Source organism: Schistocerca cancellata, chromosome 5, assembly GCF_023864275.1.
Source record: "Schistocerca cancellata isolate TAMUIC-IGC-003103 chromosome 5, iqSchCanc2.1, whole genome shotgun sequence".
Classification (NCBI taxonomy): Eukaryota; Metazoa; Arthropoda; class Insecta; order Orthoptera; family Acrididae; genus Schistocerca; species Schistocerca cancellata.
In genome coordinates, this window is record NC_064630.1 from 256432856 (window position 1) to 256452129 (window position 19274).

Sequence of the window (19274 nt, forward strand, 5' to 3'; positions counted from 1 at the left end):
ATCGGCAAAAACAAATGACTATAGACAGCTTCCTAGTAATAAAGAATTAGTTATGTATGATGAACAATAAAGCAGATAATACTGTATGTATAATTTTCTTTGAATAAATCGCATGAATAAGACAGAACTTTTAGTAATTTTTCTGCATGGAATGCATAATTGTATTTTACATTAATTTATATGGGATGGATTGTTTTGCTTAACAACTGTTTTTGTACTACAAGTAAGATTATGGAATGAACTATGCTCGCTATGTGAGATTCCACTGTACTTACTTTGCCTGATAATGATCAGCTTTGCATTAATTTCATTGTAAAAATGTATAATGTATGTAAATATTATTCACTGTTTCAAAATTTTAGTATAATTAATGATTTGTGGTAAATTTATATGGGCTGACTGTACTATGCATTTTTGTGAGTAATTCTTCTTTTCCATTGGAGTATTTCTAAATTCAGTACCATATTATTATTATTATTATTATTATTATTATAGGCCTGATTTTTCTGAATCCATCTCCCCCCCTCCCCCATGACGCACGCGCGTCTGCGTGCGTGTGTGTATGTAACTTACCATGAGGAAAGATATCCTGTTGAATGAAGCACTCCCTGGCATACTCAGACATGGGGTGGGGGAGTCAACAACAAGAGACACAAAAATTATCAAAAGGAAACCATCTTATTCTGGTTACAGATAGTGAGTACACGTAACAGCACAGTTCACAGCACTTGAGGATGAAGACTGGGTTGGTCATCAAAACATTGTGCTAAAACTGAATAAACGACTCAGCTGTGCACCTGGGAGCACAAAAGATATTGGTGCTTTATCAATAATTTTTGCAATTGCTGGGCCAACTGTTGACAGCTGTGATGACATTTAATAAATATGGGTAGGGTTGGCAGCCAGAAGGAGCAAGATGTAAAGCATAGGTCTGGACCACTTAGCCAAAATCCAACCAAACTTGGTACACATATGACTTAACACCTGGAAGAAAGAAATGCTGTGGGATTAGGATAGTCTTAGCAGTCAAAGCTATGTTAGAATTGGTATTTCAGTTCCCCTCATAGTAGTCCCCTCTTTGGCAGCCCCTCTTACAGGTCTGGATGAGGTGCTAATCTGAAATATTTTGCCAATGAAGAAATAATCATGACACTTTTTCAATTTCAGGCATCACTTCCTGTGGATACACATTATTTGTATTTAATGCAATGAAATATATTACCTTCTATTGATTCTTCCATCTTAAGGGCCAGTTTCCTATCCTAAGGGATGGTCTCTGTTCCTCTGCCATCTTTGGCAAAGCTCTTCGCTGAATGAGGGTGACTCACTATCCCAGACTACTTCTTTTATTCAAAATCTAAGCTGTCGTTGGTATCTTATCATAGACCTGACACCTTTTTGTTAGTAGCCAATACCATGGTAATTCCAGAGCCAATTTTATTGTCTGAGGTAGGTAATGATGCCTTCAATACAGGACTTGTAACGTGACAAACTGCACAAGGTGACAACAGTGTACATGCAGCTCTGGACAGATGGTCTCTTGCAACTGGTGACTATGATGTCTTCAAATTTATTAAGCTCTGTCATCTTCTCTCACAAATATGAGTGTCTGTCCTCACTGGAGGTAAAGAAACAACTGAGAAAAAGTCTGTTCACATTAAATACAAACTCACAACTGAGAAATATTTTTAAGCATACCAGTTCTGACAGCCGTGTACCTCATAAGATAGCCCTTCACAATGAATACTTTTAATTTCAATCCTGTGAATTTATTCTACTGAATATAGCGTAACCGAAAATAACAGAAGAATTTACTGATGAAGCACCTACTACAATTTGATGCATTCTAGTAATCATGGAAGACAGTATAATAGAAACCATAGACCTCTTTCATTCAATTCACTTAGGTAGATGCATTAATTTTAATTTAATTAAGTTTGTGAGAAAGGGCACTATATCAGAAAACAGCTTCAGCATTGCAATTAAGTTTTTCTTCAAGTTTTTCAGATACATGTTTTCTAAATCTCTTCCACAACATGACTACAGAACATATGTGTCTTACTGCCAAATACCCAATTTACCTTTAGGTTTCTGTATAAGCCATGCTGTTTAGAAAATTTTGTTTGTACATACCTTTTTCAGAAAAATGATCAACAGCTTGCCTCATTATAACTCCACAATTATGGAACTGTTCTTTAATTTCCTTAAATATATCACTGTGGGAGAAAAAGAAATAAATTACAGTTACAGATTTGATGTAAGACTTTGCAAAAAATATAATTCAACATGGTCAAAGTCTATGTAATGGACGATAAATCTAGTGCATAAAGTAATTAATTCTATGATCTCAAATAGTTGCCATTTTCCTTACAGCTATAGCAGTTACTTTATAATGAATAATTCCAGGTAAGCTGCAAATACTATAATTAGTACCATTTCTTCTTTACTACAAGCTTGTTTCAGCTATAGCGCCATTCTCTAGAAAATGTCTAGCTGGAATACACATCCATACTGCATTTACCTGAGAATGGTACTGTAGCCAAAACGTGCTTATAGTAAAGAAAAAACAACACTAATTAAATTATTGCAGCTTTCCTTGAACTATTCATTGTGAACTGTCATTTTATGATGTACTCTACACTGTAGACTGGTCACATCGTATTGCTATCAATTTCAGGGTCATGTGAGTCATCTTCACACAGCTGTTAGGCGTGCTTGGCATAATAAACTCAAGAAAATACATTTGCTTGATTTCAGCTGGACTCTGTTCCAAATACTTGTCAGATCTTGCTCTGCAGCTATCTGTCAGCAAGTCTACTGATACCACAAAAGTCAGCTCATTAAAACCAGGCCAACTTGAGATGTTTCCTTGGCAGTCAAACGGTTTGTGGGGGGTTGAAGGGACCAGACTACAAAGGCCATCGGTCTCTTTTTCCACGACTAAAAACACCCACGAAGAAGAAAAAGAACAAACAACACAGACAATGAGGGACAACACAGAACAAGAAAGTCATAGACAAAGAGCAGAAAAGAGGAATTATAAAACACACAGAGTGTTACAATGGTTGGCCAACCATGGTAACAAAAAAGGAAAAGTCAACCACCAAGAGAGAGACTAAAAACCCCAATCTAAACCCATAGACCAAAGGCCAGACTCAACACAAAAAAAGACACAAACCCTCAGATCAAGCGATAAAATCCCCCTGCATGAATAAAACTCAAAACTAAGCCTGCCATGGCAGCATCATCTGTTAAAAGTGCAGGGAGCATATCAGGCAGCATAAACTGCTGCCCTAGTGCAGTTAAAAGCAGTCAGTCCAACAAGATGTGGACCACTGTCCACGCTGATCCACAGCGACACAGAGGCAGGTCCTTGTGGCGCAATAAATGCTCATGCATAGCCAGGTATGGCCAATGCGTAGCTCGCAGAGAACAACTTAGTCCTTGCGAGAGGCTCGCATGGAGGAGCACCACACACCTGTTGTTTCCTTGATAACCCAAAGTTTGTTGGGTGAAGGCAAGATGCACCATTCATCACTCCATGTACCAAGGACCTTCTGCCACAAAACTGACTAGAAATCACACTCCAAAAGGCCAATCTCCAGGGCCAGTGCATGGTCAGCCTGTTTGGCCAGCGTGTCACCACTTTCATTACCCGGGATGCTGACATGACCCAGGATCCACATAAAAAACACGGAGCGGCCGCAACGGGCGAGAGTATGGATGGACTCCTGGATAGCCATCACCAGACGAGTGCGAGGAAAACACTGGTTGACAGCTAGTAAACTGCTCAGGGAGTCACTACAGATAACAAAGGACTCACCTGAGCAGGAGCGGATATACTCTAGGGTGTGAGAGATGGCTACCAGCTCGGCAGTGAAAACACTGCAGCCAGCCAGCAATAAGCACTGTTCAGAATGATCCCCAAGAGTAATAGTATAACCAACTGGACCAGTAACCATCGAACCGGTGATATAGGGCATGGCAGATCCATGAAACGCAGCAAGGATGGAAAGAAAGTGGTAGCGTAAGGTCTCAGGAGGGACTGAGTCCTTCGGACCCTGTGCCAAATCCAGCCGAAGGCATGGGCGGGGCACACACCACGGGGGTATACGTATATGGGCCCGGAAAAGAGGTGGAAGAGGGAGAAACTCAAGCCCAGAGAGAAGAGCCCAGACACAAACAGTGATCGTACACCCTGACCAGGACTGCCGTTCTGGAAGAGCAGGACTGCCGTTCTGGAAGACGGACGACTGAATTGGGGAACAGGAGATGGTAATTGGGATGACTGGGCAAGCTAAAAAGCTGTGCAGCATAAGCAGCCAGAAGTCGCTGGCGCCGGATCCGCAATGGAGGGACACCAGCCTCCATAAGTATGCTGTTTACAGTGCTTGTGCAGAAAGCTCCAGATGCGAGTCAGATCCCACAGTGAAGTATGGGGTCAAACAACGGCAATGCAGAAGGCGATGCCGAATCGTAAGCAAGGCTCCCATAATTGAGACGGGACTGAATCAACACGTGATACAATCACAGAAGGGTAGACCAATTGGCACCCCAGCTGGTGTGACACAAGCAATGAAGAGCATTAAGATGGTGCCAGCACATTTGTTTAAGCTGCCGAATATGAGGTAGCCAAGTCAACCGGGTATCGAAAACCAAGTCCAAAAACCGATGCGTCTCCACCACAGCAAGAGGTTCGCCATCAAGATAAAGCCGTGGCTCAGGGTGAACAGTGCGATGCTGCCAGAAATGCATAACGCAAGTCTGCCAAGAACTGGAAGCCATGTGCGATGGCCCAAGGTTGCACCCTGCGGATAGCGCCCTGTAGCTGCCATTCAGCAACCGCAAAGCCACTGGAGCTATAGTACAGGCAAAAGTCATCAGTATACAAAGAAGCTGATATGGACGTTCCCACAGCTGCAGCTAGCCCATTGATAGCAACTAAAAAGAGGCAACACTCAAGACAGAGCCCTCGACCCCATTCTCCTGGACTCGGGAGGAACCAACTTGCAACTTGCCATGTGGTATTGTATGCCATCAGCATGTCAAAAAAGATGGCTACCAGATGCTGATACAGGCAAAGGCCGTACAGATGGCAGACATGATTATCAGTGGCAGAGCGGTCCTTACAGAACCCATCCTGAAATGGAGCCAGAAGACCCCAAGACCCAAGGAGCCAACTCAACCTCCGGCTCACCATACGTTCAAGCAACTTGCACAAAACGTTGGCGAGGCTAATGGGGCGGTAGCTGTCCACCTCAGTGGGTTCTATCCAGGCTTCAACACTGGTATGATAATGCTTTCCCACCACTGAGACGGGAACTCACCCTCAACCCAGATACAGTTGAAAAGGTCTAGGAGGTGTCGCTGGCAGTCCACCGAGAGGTGTTTGAGCATCTGATAGGGGATGCGATCCAGCCCAGGAGCCGTATCAGGGCAAGCGACGAGGGCACTTTGGAATTCCCACTCACTGAATGAAGCATTGTACAATTCGGGGTGGCGCTTATGGAATGAAAGGCTCTGACGTTCCAACCGTTCTTTCAGGGAGTGGAAGGCCAGCAGGTAATTTGTAGAAGCAGAACTCTGAGCATAATGCTCTGCTAAGAGTTCTGCAATCATGTCTGATTCAGTACAGATCGCTCCATTCAGGGAAATCCCAGGTAAACTGACGGGGGTCTGATATCCACAGAGTCGCCTAATCTTGGCCCAAACCTGTGATGGAGAGGTACGGGTGCCAATGGTGGAGACATACCTTTCCCAGCACTCCTGCTTCCATTGGCGAATAAGGAGCCGGGCTCGGGCACGGAGCCGTTCAAATTCAATGAGGTGGTCCAGTGACGACTGCCACTTATGACGGTGGAGGGCCTGCCTGCGATCGCGAATCGCCTCAGTGATCTCTGATGACCACCAAGGCACAGTCCTCCGCCAAGGGGACCCAGAAGAACAGGGAATTGCAGATTCCGCTGCAGAAAGGATGCTACTGGTGACTGTATGAACCACCACATCAATGGCGTCATGAGAAAGAGGCTCAATAGTGGCAATGGAGGCGAACGAGACCCAGTCAGCCTTATTCAAAGCCCATCTGGGGAGGCGCCCAGGTGAGTGACACCGGAGCAGTGACAAATGGTAGAAGGCCAGGGCTGCAGACCGAAAGGTCGATGGCTGAGTACGTGCCTTGCGCCACACTGAAATGTGTGGAGGCACCATCATTTAAAAGAGAAAGGTTGAGCTGTGCCAACACTTGCTCAATGACAGTGCCTTGGCCTGTTGCCACCAATCCACCCCCCAAAGGGTTATGGGCGTTGAAGTCGCCCAGTAACAGGAAAGATGGCGGCAGTTGGGCTATCAGTGCAGCCAATACATGCAATGGGACATCACCATCTGGTGGAAGATAGATGCTGCAGATGGTAACTGCCTGCAACATCCACACCCTAACAGCGACAGCCTCTAAAGGCGTTTGAAGAGGCACATGCTCGCTGCAAAGAGAGTTAAGGACGTAGACACTGACTCCACCAGATACACTCTCGTAAGCTGCCCGATTCTTATAACAACCTGGATAGCCATGGAGGGCGGGGGTTCACAACAGCAGAAACCAAGTTCCCTGGAGTGCAATGCAAAAGAAAAGGTGAAGGCTGATAAGTTGATGGAGCTCAGCATGGTGGTGGGAAAAAACCGCTGCAATTCCACTGAAAAATGACACTGTCCATGGCCGAAAAATGCATGAAGGGACCGAGGAGGCAGATTACGCCGCTGGGTCACCTGCTTCCACCGATTGAGTACCTGTGGGAGTGACATCCATCGTGTCTGAGGGTCCGACGAGACCTAGGTCCCCAGCGGACGCCAGAATCTCCACATCATCCTCAGATGCAAAGCTGGTAAGTAGCGGTGGTGGTGGTGGGGGTTCCACCGCAATAACCTTGGTCTTAGGGGCCTTCTTTTTCAACTTTTCTCGCTGATCCTTTGGTTTCTCTGGCTGGGAGGCTTTCACGGATTCAGTTTCCAGGACTGAGGATGACTGTGAAGCCTTACGACCAGTTGCTTCTGGACACTCCAGCCACTGGCATGCATCAGCCTTCCCACTAGGAGAAACCTGGGAAGGGAGGGACACAAGAGACCCCTTCCAAGCGAGAGGAGCCAAAGAAGTTGGACGCTTCTCCCACTTAGAAGTGGGGACAGACATCCCCAATGGTTGGAGGGGGGGAAGGGGGGGAGTTGCTCCCGAATTAGGTGGTGCAGGAGCAACAGGGAGGGAAGCGCCCCCACCACAAACGGGGCAGGTGTAGCCTTCCGGCTCTCTGAGAGATGACTGTTGCAGTTGGAGCTGATGGGGCTAGGGTTAGAACAGTGGCAGCAGCAGCGTAAGAGGAGGTCATATGAACAGGATGGAGGCGTTTAACCTTCTGATTAGTCTCAGTGTAGGTCCGTCAGTCCAGGGACGTATATTCGAAAGATTTTCCTCTCTTTCTGTAAAATCCTACAGTCTGGCAAGCAAGGTGAATGATAATCAAAATATCCATAGGTGTGCTGCTGGTCTATAGTGTCCAACGGGCACAATATTTCGGCGATCATACGACGCAGAGAGTCTACTCCAGGAATTGGAACACCTGAGAACTGTATTTCGAAAAAATGGGTACTCAGAGTGGAAGATTCAACGTGCTCTCCACCCAACCACTGCTGCACAACCTGTTGAGATGGATGAAGTCACGAGGGAGGAGGTAGGCACTGCATTTATTCCATACACAGGCGCACTCTCGGGGAAAATCGCCCGCATTCTGAAGAGACACCAGGGCGGAACTGTGTTTTGTCCTCCAAATAAAACTCGTGCACTGGTGGGAAGAGCCAAAGATGACCTCGGTTTGAGGAAGGCCGGCGTGTACCAGATTCCGTGTCAATGTGGCAAGTCGTATATTGGTCAGACGATGCGTACCGTCGAGAATCGATGCCGTGAACCCCAGAGGCACACTCGACTGATGTATCCGAGCAAGTTGGCGGTCGCTGAACATTGTTTGTCGGAAAATCACGCCATGGAGTATGACCGCATGAGGATTCTGGTACAGACGTTGAGATACTGGGACAGTGTTGTTAGAGAGGCCATCGAAATTCGCACCAATGATGACCTCATAAACCGTGACTGTGGCTATAATCTTAGCAAGGCTTGGGAACCAGCGATTGGGTTAATCAAGAGTAAATCGAGCAAACGTATAGTTGTGACGACCATGGCGGACAGAGCCATCACACCGACGTCATCTCAGACGCTGTCGCAATCTGTTTCACCGCGCGACCGTGGCACGTGGCGCGTGGCGCGGGGCGCAGACGGCGGAGGGAGCACGCCGCGGGCGGAGGGTATTTAAATCGGCCGCCACCGCGACCGAACCCAGTTCCCTCTGAGCAGCCATAGCGTACGGATCTCCGTGCCGGCACGTTCACAGGAGCTCAGTCCATCAGTTCACCTGATGATGGCGACATGTATGATTGCCGAAATATTGTGCCCGTTGGACACTATAGACTGGCAGCACACCCGTGGATATTTTGATTATCAAATACGCCGGGAGAAACTCAAGAATCACAAGGTGAATGATGCTCTCCACAGTTGACACAGATAGGAGGCTGAGCACATGGAATATTGGGGTGTGATGGGCGTCTTAAATCTTGACATATGAGGCTGGAAGTACAGCGGGAAGACATATGGCCGAACTTCCAGCACTTAAAGCACCACATTGGGGAAGGGATATACACCTTGACATCACAGTGGTAGACCATCACCTTGACCTTCTCAGGCAATGTATCACCCTCAAAGGCCAAGATGAAGGCATCAGTGGCAACCCGATTATCCCTCAGACCCCGATGAAAGTGCCGGACAAAATGAATACCTCGTCACTCTAAATTGGTGCACAGCTTATCATCAGACTGCAAAAGAAGCTCCCTGTGGAATATAATACCTTGGATCCTATGTAAACTCTTATGGGGCATGATGGTAACAGAACATCCCCCAACTTGCCACAAGTGAGTAATGCCCGTGACTGGACAGAGGATGCCGTTTTTATCAAAACTGACCCAGAGTGCAAAAGCCCTCCACCTCCCCAAACTTGTCCCCTAAATGCTCTACAAAGAACTGAGGCTTTATCATCATGAAAGACTCCCTATCAGCTCTCATACATACTAGGTACCAGGGCGAATAAGCTTCACTGCCAATCGTAGCCTTTCGTTCCTCCCATGGTGTGACCAGGGAGGGGAACGATTTGGGGTCATATGTGTTTGCATTAAATTGAGCCCTCGAATGCTTAAGAGACTGCTGATGGTTGGCCACCAGCAAGAGATGATGCATCACGCTTCATTGATTGTGGGTCATCCGCCCTGATGCCACCCACTCCGACTAAGGGCCCTCCCCACAGGCGCCACCCAGCCTCAGGGAGATCCACCTGGCAGGATGGCCATTGCTGGGAGTCTCGATGCTCCTGGGAGATAGGCATCTACTCCTTGGCATACTTGGGGAGTTAATGGCACAGGCATCAGCAGAGCGATCCCTGTGTTGTCAGGGAGCTACAAACAACATGGTACATGGCGGCTCCACCACAACAGACTAGCTACCGTGCTGGATATCAGGTGCAAGGAAGTCCATGGACATCGTCAGTGCAGAAAGCGACACTGTATATTGCATGGTGGAAAACGCACCCAGGGATGTATTCTCGCCCAAGAGGTGGAGCGCTCTTCGAAAAAATTTTGAAATTGGAAGTCAAACCCTACAGGGGACCATCACAGAAAAGCTGAAATGTTGGACACTCCTTTTAGTCACCTCTTACGACAGGCAGGAATACCACAGGCCAATTCTAACCCCTGCAGGTGTGTGTGTGTGTGTGTGTGTGTGTGTGTGTGTGTGTGAGAGAGAGAGAGAGAGAGAGAGAGAGAGAGATTCATAATAATATGGTGATTGACTTTTATCTCACTGTTTAAAACTGCCCTCCCAGCTTAATTTCTGTCAAACCTCTCTTCTGCTTTTCAAACTTCAAAGAGGACTTCCTGCATACTTCACTACAGCAACATTCCTAAAATAGTGTTTCATGAAGAAATGACTTAGCATACACTCCAGATTCATTTTGGAAACAACTCCTTGGATGTTAGTTGGAGTTTCACAATATCCTTTTTTTTCAGGAATGCTAGTCCAACTGAAGCTGTAAGAGCGGGCCATGATTTGTGTCTGTATAGCTTTGTTGACAGGAGCAGACATATTTGCCATCAAATCGGCAGCCAGAGGGATCAAGAAGATGCCAAGAGCATCAAGTTCTTGGTATTCCTGTTATTGTTAGCAATATAAAAAGAAAGAAAATTATAATTTTTTTTTTTTTTTTTTTGGGGGGGGGGGGGGGGGGGGGGGGTAGCTTTTACTCAGTACTGAAATCTTCAAAGGTCAAGAGTAGCAATCTGATCTTGTTATTAAAAGTTAGTTATGACATTACATGATGCTGCGTGCATTGTGTTCAAATAAATCTTTCACGCATTTTTTGGAATTAATTTGAAGAAACTGGTGTTCTGATTTTTCTTTAAAATTTTGTGAAGATAATTTATGAAAAAGTGGTAATTGAATAAGTAATACTATTTTCCAAAACACACTGATAAAGATGGGATTCAATTCGACATTTCAAAAAAGATAGAAGTTATCTTTGGATATTAAAAATCTTATGCAAGTGGGCAAGCGGGCTTTGTTAATCTGATTTTGATAAGAAATCAGTCTAATGTGGTAACTGATACTCAAATATGCTTTAGTTAGAACATTCTAAACGGTTCAATGAAGTGAATGTTGAAGTTTAAATATAATCTGCATTTAATATGAGAGGAGGATATTAAGTATGAGACACTATATCACTCAACTGTGCAGAAGTAATGACCTCTGGTGAAAACAAATTATGTGGATTATAAATAAAAAGTGCAGAAGTCTGAAATTTCATGATGTAGGCCAATATCTCTTCAATATGTGAAGAATTTTCAAATCAAAGAGCCAATGTTTACAAAAAATGGATGATACACTAATTGTTTTTTATTAAAAAAAGATAATGTGACTAACCGAGCTGATAGATCAAAAGAATACTGCAGTTATGGGTGATCACTGGGTCAGTACATCAACGGGATAGTGAAGGAATTCGGATGTGGCTGATTTCATAATTGGTTTGTGTAAATAACATTATTTACCTGGTACATTATATAACTAATTCTCACATTCAGAATGTGAAAGCTTATAAGAATCTAGCAGTATTAAATTACCTTTGGATGTAAGTGAGATATGATCCATACAGTTGTCAACTGCAATCTGACAAAGAGTAGGTATGTCATCTTAAGTACGTACTGCTGGCTGAATAAAGAGGATATCCCACATTAAGATCACTACAATACTACTATGAACAACACGTGAATCCAAATCAGAAATGGGTCACTAACTACTTCCCGCTGAGCAATACACACAAGGGCAGGAAAGCATTGGTGAAGAATTAGCCCTGTCACAGAGCTGAATTACAAGCTCTGCATCATGTTTTGGAGACATCCTTAGGCCAAATAGCTTTAAATGATTTACAGAAACCACAGAAAATCTAAATATGATTGGCTGGAAGGAGATTTAGACCTCTGTCCTCTTGAATGAAAGTTCTGAGCTTAACTATTTAAGTATATGATCATTGCAGAAGAGTAGATGCCAATCATAAACACCTGGGTCCCTTGACAAGTTACAAAACACTGTAACTCAGAAGACTGGACATATTTCTGAGAACTGTCTATATCAACTTATGGCAACCTGCAACTATTTTGTGTGCCCCAAACAGCCATAATTTTTTGGTCACTATAAAGGGAAGAAATACGGCAGAGGTTTTAAGTGTTTTCATATAGAACTTAGAGCTCACAACAAACCATTTGGAAAAAGAAGCTAATAATTCCAATGTGATCTGTAGGTAACAGTTTTAACAATTAAGACCCATTTACATTGTCATTCATAGTATAGCGTGGGAGAATCAACCAATTTACATTGTCGTTCATAGTATAGTGTGGGAGAATCAGCTTCGTTAAGGCTAGCTGAGTGGCATTAAATTATCTCTTAGGCGTAGCTATGAAATCCTAAGTCAAAAAAGTGAAAGTGGTCCAACAGTCAGGAAATGAGCTTAGGGGAGCTGAAGTAGGGCTGGTCCACTACTTCTCATAGCAAGGTCCAAATGAAGGTGGTTTACAACTGCCTGTCTCCAACCATCAAGCATGTATCTGTCTCATGTGGATGACTGTGATGAGTAAGCGTAAGGCGTAGTGTTGGGTTTATGTTGTTATGGATGAAGGGAAGGAAGAGGGTAGGACCCGGTGATGACACACATGCTACTTCTCTCGATTAACACCAAGGGGGCTATTGGGTTTAACGTCCATGACCAATGGACAGATCACTATCAAAAGTGTCACATGCCCTCTTTTCATGAGAAACCGCAGAGGTTTGGAATTTAATGCAGGGCACTGGCACAAAAACTGCTGATCAGGAACAGTGCGCCACCATCTCTCCTCCCCTTGCCAGCTGAATCTACATCTACATCTACATCTACATCTACATTTATACTCCGCAAGCCACCCAAGGGTGTGTGGCGGAGGGCACTTTACGTGCCACTGTCATTACCTCCCTTTCCTGTTCCAGTCGCGTATGGTTCGCGGGAAGAACGACTGTCTGAAAGCCTCTGTGCACGCTCTAATCTCTCTAATTTTACATTCGTGATCTCCTCGGGAGGTATAAGTAGGGGGAAGCAATATATTCGATACCTCATCCAGAAACGCACCCTCTCGAAACCTGGCGAGCAAGCTACACCGCGATGCAGAGCGCCTCTCTTGCAGAGTCTGCCACTGGAGTTTGTTAAACATCTCCGTAACGCTATCACGGTTACCAAATAACCCTGTGACGAAACGCGCCGCTCTTCTTTGGATCTTCTCTATCTCTTCCGTCAACCCGATCTGGTACGGATCCCACACTGATGAGCAATACTCAAGTATAGGTCGAACGAGTGTTTTGTAAGCCACCTCCTTTGTTGATGGACTACATTTTCTAAGGACTCTCCCAATGAATCTCAACCTGGTACCCGCCTTACCAACAATTAATTTTATATGATCATTCCACTTCAAATCGTTCCGCACGCATACTCCCAGATATTTTACAGAAGTAACTGCTACCAGTGTTTGTTCCGCTATCATATAATCATACAATAAAGGATCCTTCTTTCTATGTATTCGCAATACATTACATTTGTCTATGTTAAGGGTCAGCTGCCACTCCCTGCACCAAGTGCCTATCCGCTGCAGATCTTCCTGCATTTCGCTACAATTTTCTAATGCTGCAACTTCTCTGTATACTACAGCATCATCCGCGAAAAGCCGCATGGAACTTCCGACACTATCTACTAGGTCATTTATATATATTGTGAAAAGCAATGGTCCCATAACACTCCCCTGTGGCACGCCAGAGGTTACTTTAACGTCTGTAGACGCCTCTCCGTTGAGAACAACATGCTGTGTTCTGTTTGCTAAAAACTCTTCAATCCAGCCACACAGCTGGTCTGATATTCCGTAAGCTCTTACTTTGTTTATCAGGCGACAGTGCGGAACTGTATCGAACGCCTTCCGGAAGTCAAGAAAAATAGCATCTACCTGGGAGCCAGTATCTAATATTTTCTGGGTCTCATGAACAAATAGAGCGAGTTGGGTCTCACACGATCGCTGTTTCCGGAATCCATGTTGATTCCTACATAGTAGATTCTGAGTTTCCAAAAACATCATGATACTCGAGCAAAAAACATGTTCTAAAATTCTACAACAGATCGACGTCAGAGATATAGGTCTATAGTTTTGCGCATCTGCTCGACGACCCTTCTTGAAGACTGGGACTACCTGTGCTCTTTTCCAATCATTTGGAACCTTCCGTTCCTCTAGAGACTTGTGGTACACGGCTGTTAGAAGGGGGGCAAAAATTTTCCACCACCAGGATTCAAACAAGCTTACCTCTAAGTTGAGTACCACCACACAGGTGACTTTGGTTAAGGAAGCTGGTAAAATCCCATTTATTTTGTTCTTGGTTTTTGTCTTCTTAAATAAAATTGCGCTTTACTATTTCTTTCACTAAACTATAATACATATTACATTTTAAGTTAATTTTTAAAACTGTTACTAGCAAAACAAAAAAGTTACCAAACTTACTTTGTTTTCAAAACCTTACATACATGAAGATTGGAAGTATGTGTAGCCCACCAGACACTCACTATTTAACAATGCAGCCTACTGGACGAAATGATTGAGGACCTCTAATCTACACTCCTGGAAATTGAAATAAGAACACCGTGAATTCATTGTCCCAGGAAGGGGAAACTTTATTGACACATTCCTGGGGTCAGATACATCACATGATCACACTGACAGAACCACAGACACATAGACACAGGCAACAGAGCATGCACCATGTCGGCACTAGTACAGTGTATATCCACCTTTCGCAGCAATGCAGGCTGCTACTCTCCCATGGAGACGATCGTAGAGATGCTGGATGTAGTCCTGTGGAACGGCTTGCCATGCCATTTCCACCTGGCGCCTCAGTTGGACCATCGTTCGTGCTGGACGTGCAGACCGCGTGAGACGACGCTTCATCCAGTCCCAAACATGCTCAATGGGGGACAGATCCGGAGATCTTGCTGGCCAGGGTAGTTGACTTACACCTTCTAGAGCACGTTGGGTGGCATGGGATACATGCGGACGTGCATTGTCCTGTTGGAACAGCAAGTTCCCTTGCCGGTCTAGGAATGGTAGAACGATGGGTTCGATGACGGTTTGGATGTACCGTGCACTATTCAGTGTCCCCTCGACGATCACCAGTGGTGTACGGCCTGTGTAGGAGATCGCTCCCCACACCATGATGCCGGGTGTTGGCCCTGTGTGCCTCGGTCATATGCAGTCCTGATTGTGGCGCTCACCTGCACGGCGCCAAACACGCATACGACCATCATTGGCACCAAGGCAGAAGCGACTCTCATCGCTGAAGACGACACGTCTCCATTCGTCCCTCCATTCACGCCTGTCGCGACACCACTGGAGGTGGGCTGCACGATGTTGGGGCGTGAGCGGAAGACGGCCTAACGGTGTGCGGGACCGTAGCCCAGCTTCATGGAGACGGTTGCGAATGGTCCTCGCCGATACCCCAGGAGCAACAGTGTCCCTAATTTGCTGGGAAGTGGCGGTGCGGTCCCCTACGGCACTGCGTAGGATCCTACGGTCTTGGCGTGCATCCGTGCGTTGCTGCGGTCCGGTCCCAGGTCGACGGGCAGGTGCACCTTCCGCCGACCACTGGCGACAACATCGATGTACTGTGGAGACCTCACGCCCCACGTGTTGAGCAATTCGGCGGTACGTCCACCCGGCCACCCGCATGCCCACTATACGCCCTCGCTCAAAGTCCGTCAACTGCACATACGGTTCACGTCCACGCTGTCGCGGCATGCTACCAGTGTTACAGACTGCGATGGAGCTCCGTATGCCACGGCAAACTGGCTGACACTGACGGCGGAGGTGCACAAATGCTGCGCAGCTAGCGCCATTCGACGGCCAACACCGCAGTTCCTGGTGTGTCCGCTGTGCCGTGCGTGTGATCATTGCTTGTACAGCCCTCTCGCAGTGTCCGGAGCAAGTATGGTGGGTCTGACACACCGGTGTCAATGTGTTCTTTTTTCCATTTCCAGGAGTGTATATTGTGTATGATCATCAACTTCATGCATGAAGTCTCTAAGACTTTTGAAAAATTGGGCACGCACTGTGCGTCCAATACATTCATTGTTTCATAACAAATATTAAAGGAATAGAAACAGAATAAATATTGTGACTGATGTATTAATTATGACTAATGTATTAATACCCACAGCTCACCTTGTTTCACTATCTTCAAAGAATGAGAACATATCCTCAATAGTGAACCCCACCTGCTGCCCTGATGAAATTAATCTGTACAGTTCAGAAAAATCTTTGAACATATGGTCCATAACTGGGACCATTTCGGGAGAGCGCATGGCCTGGGCTTCTTTAGCTCCAGCAACACTAAAAATAGAAGAGCATGGCAATTTTTGTACTACATGCCTACAAGAAATTTCGTTCACAGTTGAAAAATAAATACAAAAATAAATCAAAATTCAGTATCCAATATTTAATACAGTTGTTTCATTGTGTAATATCGCATATCACTTCTTATACAAGAAATTCCATATGAAATAACTATAAATGAAAATGTAAAGTACCATGAAAACATAAAAATATGCATAACAAAGACTTAATACACTGATGAAAAGAACTACCACCAAGAAAATAATTAATGTACAGTAATGAAATTTTGGGAATACATTTGTCTAGGTAAAATATTTAAGTGATTAACATAGCAAGATCAGGGGTTAATGTAAGTGCACCGTAAGTCATTGCAAATGTGCGGTGCTGTTAAATTAATAATCTGTGCAGTCGTCAAAATATTGAAAGCAAGCACCCAGACATGCTTGCATTGTGTTGTCCAGGTGCCAGATGTCAGTTTTTGGTATGGTGTTCCATGTCTGTTGCACTCAGTCAACACAGGGACAGTTAATGCTGTTTGTGGATGATGCAGGAGTTGTCGTCCAATAATGTCCCATATGTGCTCGATTGGAGACAGATCCCAAGCAGACCAAGGCAAAATGATGACACATTGTACAGAGTACTGGGTAACAACAGCGTTAAGTGGGTGCGTGTTATCTGTTAGAAAACACCTCACTAGTGCTCGTGCAGTCGTACAAAATCACACTCCAGACCATACCTGCAGGTGGAGATCCAGTGTGTCTGGCATGCAGACAGGTTGGCTGGAGGGTCTCAACTGCTGTCCTAACCAACACATGGGCATCACTGATACCGAGGCAGAATCATATTTCTCCAGAACACACAACAGAACTCCAACCTCCCTATCAATGAGCACTTGCTTGACACCACTGAAGACCCAAATGGTGGTTTGGGATGAGTGTAATGCACGTTGACTAGCAGCTATCCTTGAATTAACTGATTTGTAACAGTTTGTTGTGTCAATGTAGTGCCAACTGCTGCTCAAATTGCTGCTGCAAATGCAGTACGATGCACCAGAGCTGTATGCCGAAGGTGATGGCTTCACTCACAATAGTGTCAAATGGCCGTTTGAAGCCCAGTCTCCTTGTGACCGTACATTATCATGACCATGGCTGCCAGAAATCATGTAGAGTGGCTACGTTCCTGCCAAGTCTTTCTGGAATATTCCAGAAGCAACATCCAGCCTCTCATAGCCCTATTACATGATCCCTTCACTGATAACCTCAGATATTGAGGAATATACACACTTTTTATTGCAGAGTTGTTCAATGACATAGCACATTCGTCCCATTTGTATTCTCTCAAAAGGAAAAGAAAGTTCTGATGGTAAAACTCTTTCAAAATGTACCTTTACTGAAATAAGTTGACATATGTATCCATGTAATCTTCTGCCTCTAGTGTACATTGCACGGTCAAATGCGATAACGTTTTTCAAAGAGTTTGTGAACATGTAACTGAGGTGGAATGTGGTACAAGTCTTGTATTTATCTCAGTGGATATGGGAAACCATCCAAAAATTACATCCAGGCTGACAAGCACACAGCCCCTGTTGTTAACCCACGAGGTAGATTCAATCTGGGGATGGCACACCTCCCCGAGTCCCAGACGCACTTTAATGAGCTGGGCTATCTGCACGGTTACCACTTTACATATACTTTAGCACTGTGTGATGCAGATACCAACTCTGATGATGAATCAGAAGTCCTAGAGGTGCCCAAGTCATAGATAATATTGTGTACAGTGTTTGCATCAGGTCAGGTGATCACAGTGTTTCCGAGCACAGTGGACTGACAATCAATCTCCAGTACTGTATGAAACAATATGTCAAGCATCATTCTGCATCTTGTAAGTGACCTGGCTACATCTTGCTGCCTTTTTTGAGCTTGCTCTTTGGATACTCTATGTTAAGCTGCCACACACTTGTGCTTCAAACTGGTTTCCGATTTGCATGTTATTGCCTTCTGCAAATTAACACACTATTCTCACAATCACCTATGCTAGTCGCGAGATCTCTGGTAGCTACATTGGTCTCAACTTTCCTGTTTATGGTTCCCACCACCACCTCCAGTGGCCCATCTGCTCACAGCCACTCCGCTGCCATGTCTGGGCACTTTCCTGTGACACTAACTTGACAGACAATAAACATGCCTTCACATCAGATGTCCTTTCAGTTTTTATGGAATTGATTGTCACAGAGACTTGCAGTTGTTTGAAGGGAACAATAGACGAAGGACACTATAGGATCAGTGTCATCATATGACAGTTGCCTCCTGTCAGCTATTTCTTGTGTAACATCCCCCCCACCCCCTTTCACTTTTTTTGGGGGTGACAGAGGAAAGTCTTATTCATAGCTGACGACATATGTTTCCTTCTATGGTGCATTGATTGCTAATATGCTCTTCCTGCTATATGGAATTTGCACTTTATATATGTCAAAGCTGTGCTCTAAGGAACTGCTGGTCAAGTTTTCCGATACATTTCTTAGGTCCCATGCAACTATACCAACATCAAGAGTGTGTTACAATAGAGGAACGTTTTTCCTTAAAAGTGTTCAGCCTATCCTTCTAGTGTTGCAGACTGTTTTACTTACTGCGGATTTACAGCCTTTCTTGTTTCAGATTCAACAAAATAATGACACTTGGCCTTGTTACGTTGGCATCATTCTTGCACATACCTTACTAGCAGGTATTTTGATCATGGTGGCTGGTATTTCTTACCTGACTGCAGCACATGAAGTCAAGCTACAGTAATGTAATTCAATCTACGACCACAACACCTGTTCTCCAGTTCTCATTTTTTGCTACTGTTTGTGTTTGAAAATAATCAAGACAAAGATTTACAGTTGAGTATCATTCTTCATCTTTTGATTTTCAATATTTCATCATGCGGTTTGTCAAGTGAGGATGGCATTTAATAATTTTAACTCTTGTCGGTTTCCAGTTTATTGTTCTCATTCGACATAGCTAGAATCTGCTTACACCTAAGCTTGTGACATATGAGTTTGTGCTGCTAAAGTGAGCCACAGAGGAGGATGATAATCAATTATGAGTGTCAGTAGTTAATAGCTGATTCCACTACCTACTGGTGGTATGGAGCATAACAGACTTAGGAAGACAACTGTAAATTCTGTCCCCACCCCCACAAAAATGGGCCAA

General features: G+C 44.7%; 1 protein-coding gene across 4 annotated transcripts in view; it reads right to left on the minus strand.

Moving 5' to 3' along the window:
• The window catches only part of LOC126187581 (transcriptional protein SWT1), a 262566-nt gene that overhangs the window by 22259 nt on the left and 221033 nt on the right, over nucleotides 1–19274 (minus strand). For all 4 annotated transcript variants that reach the window (XM_049928751.1, XM_049928753.1, XM_049928752.1 and 1 more), the window contains 2 exons: nucleotides 15913–16080; nucleotides 2134–2216 (listed from right to left, as the gene is read on the minus strand). In XM_049928751.1, the coding sequence (XP_049784708.1) occupies nucleotides 2134–2216; nucleotides 15913–16080 (251 nt within the window). The remainder of the gene's footprint in view (nucleotides 1–2133; nucleotides 2217–15912; nucleotides 16081–19274) is intronic.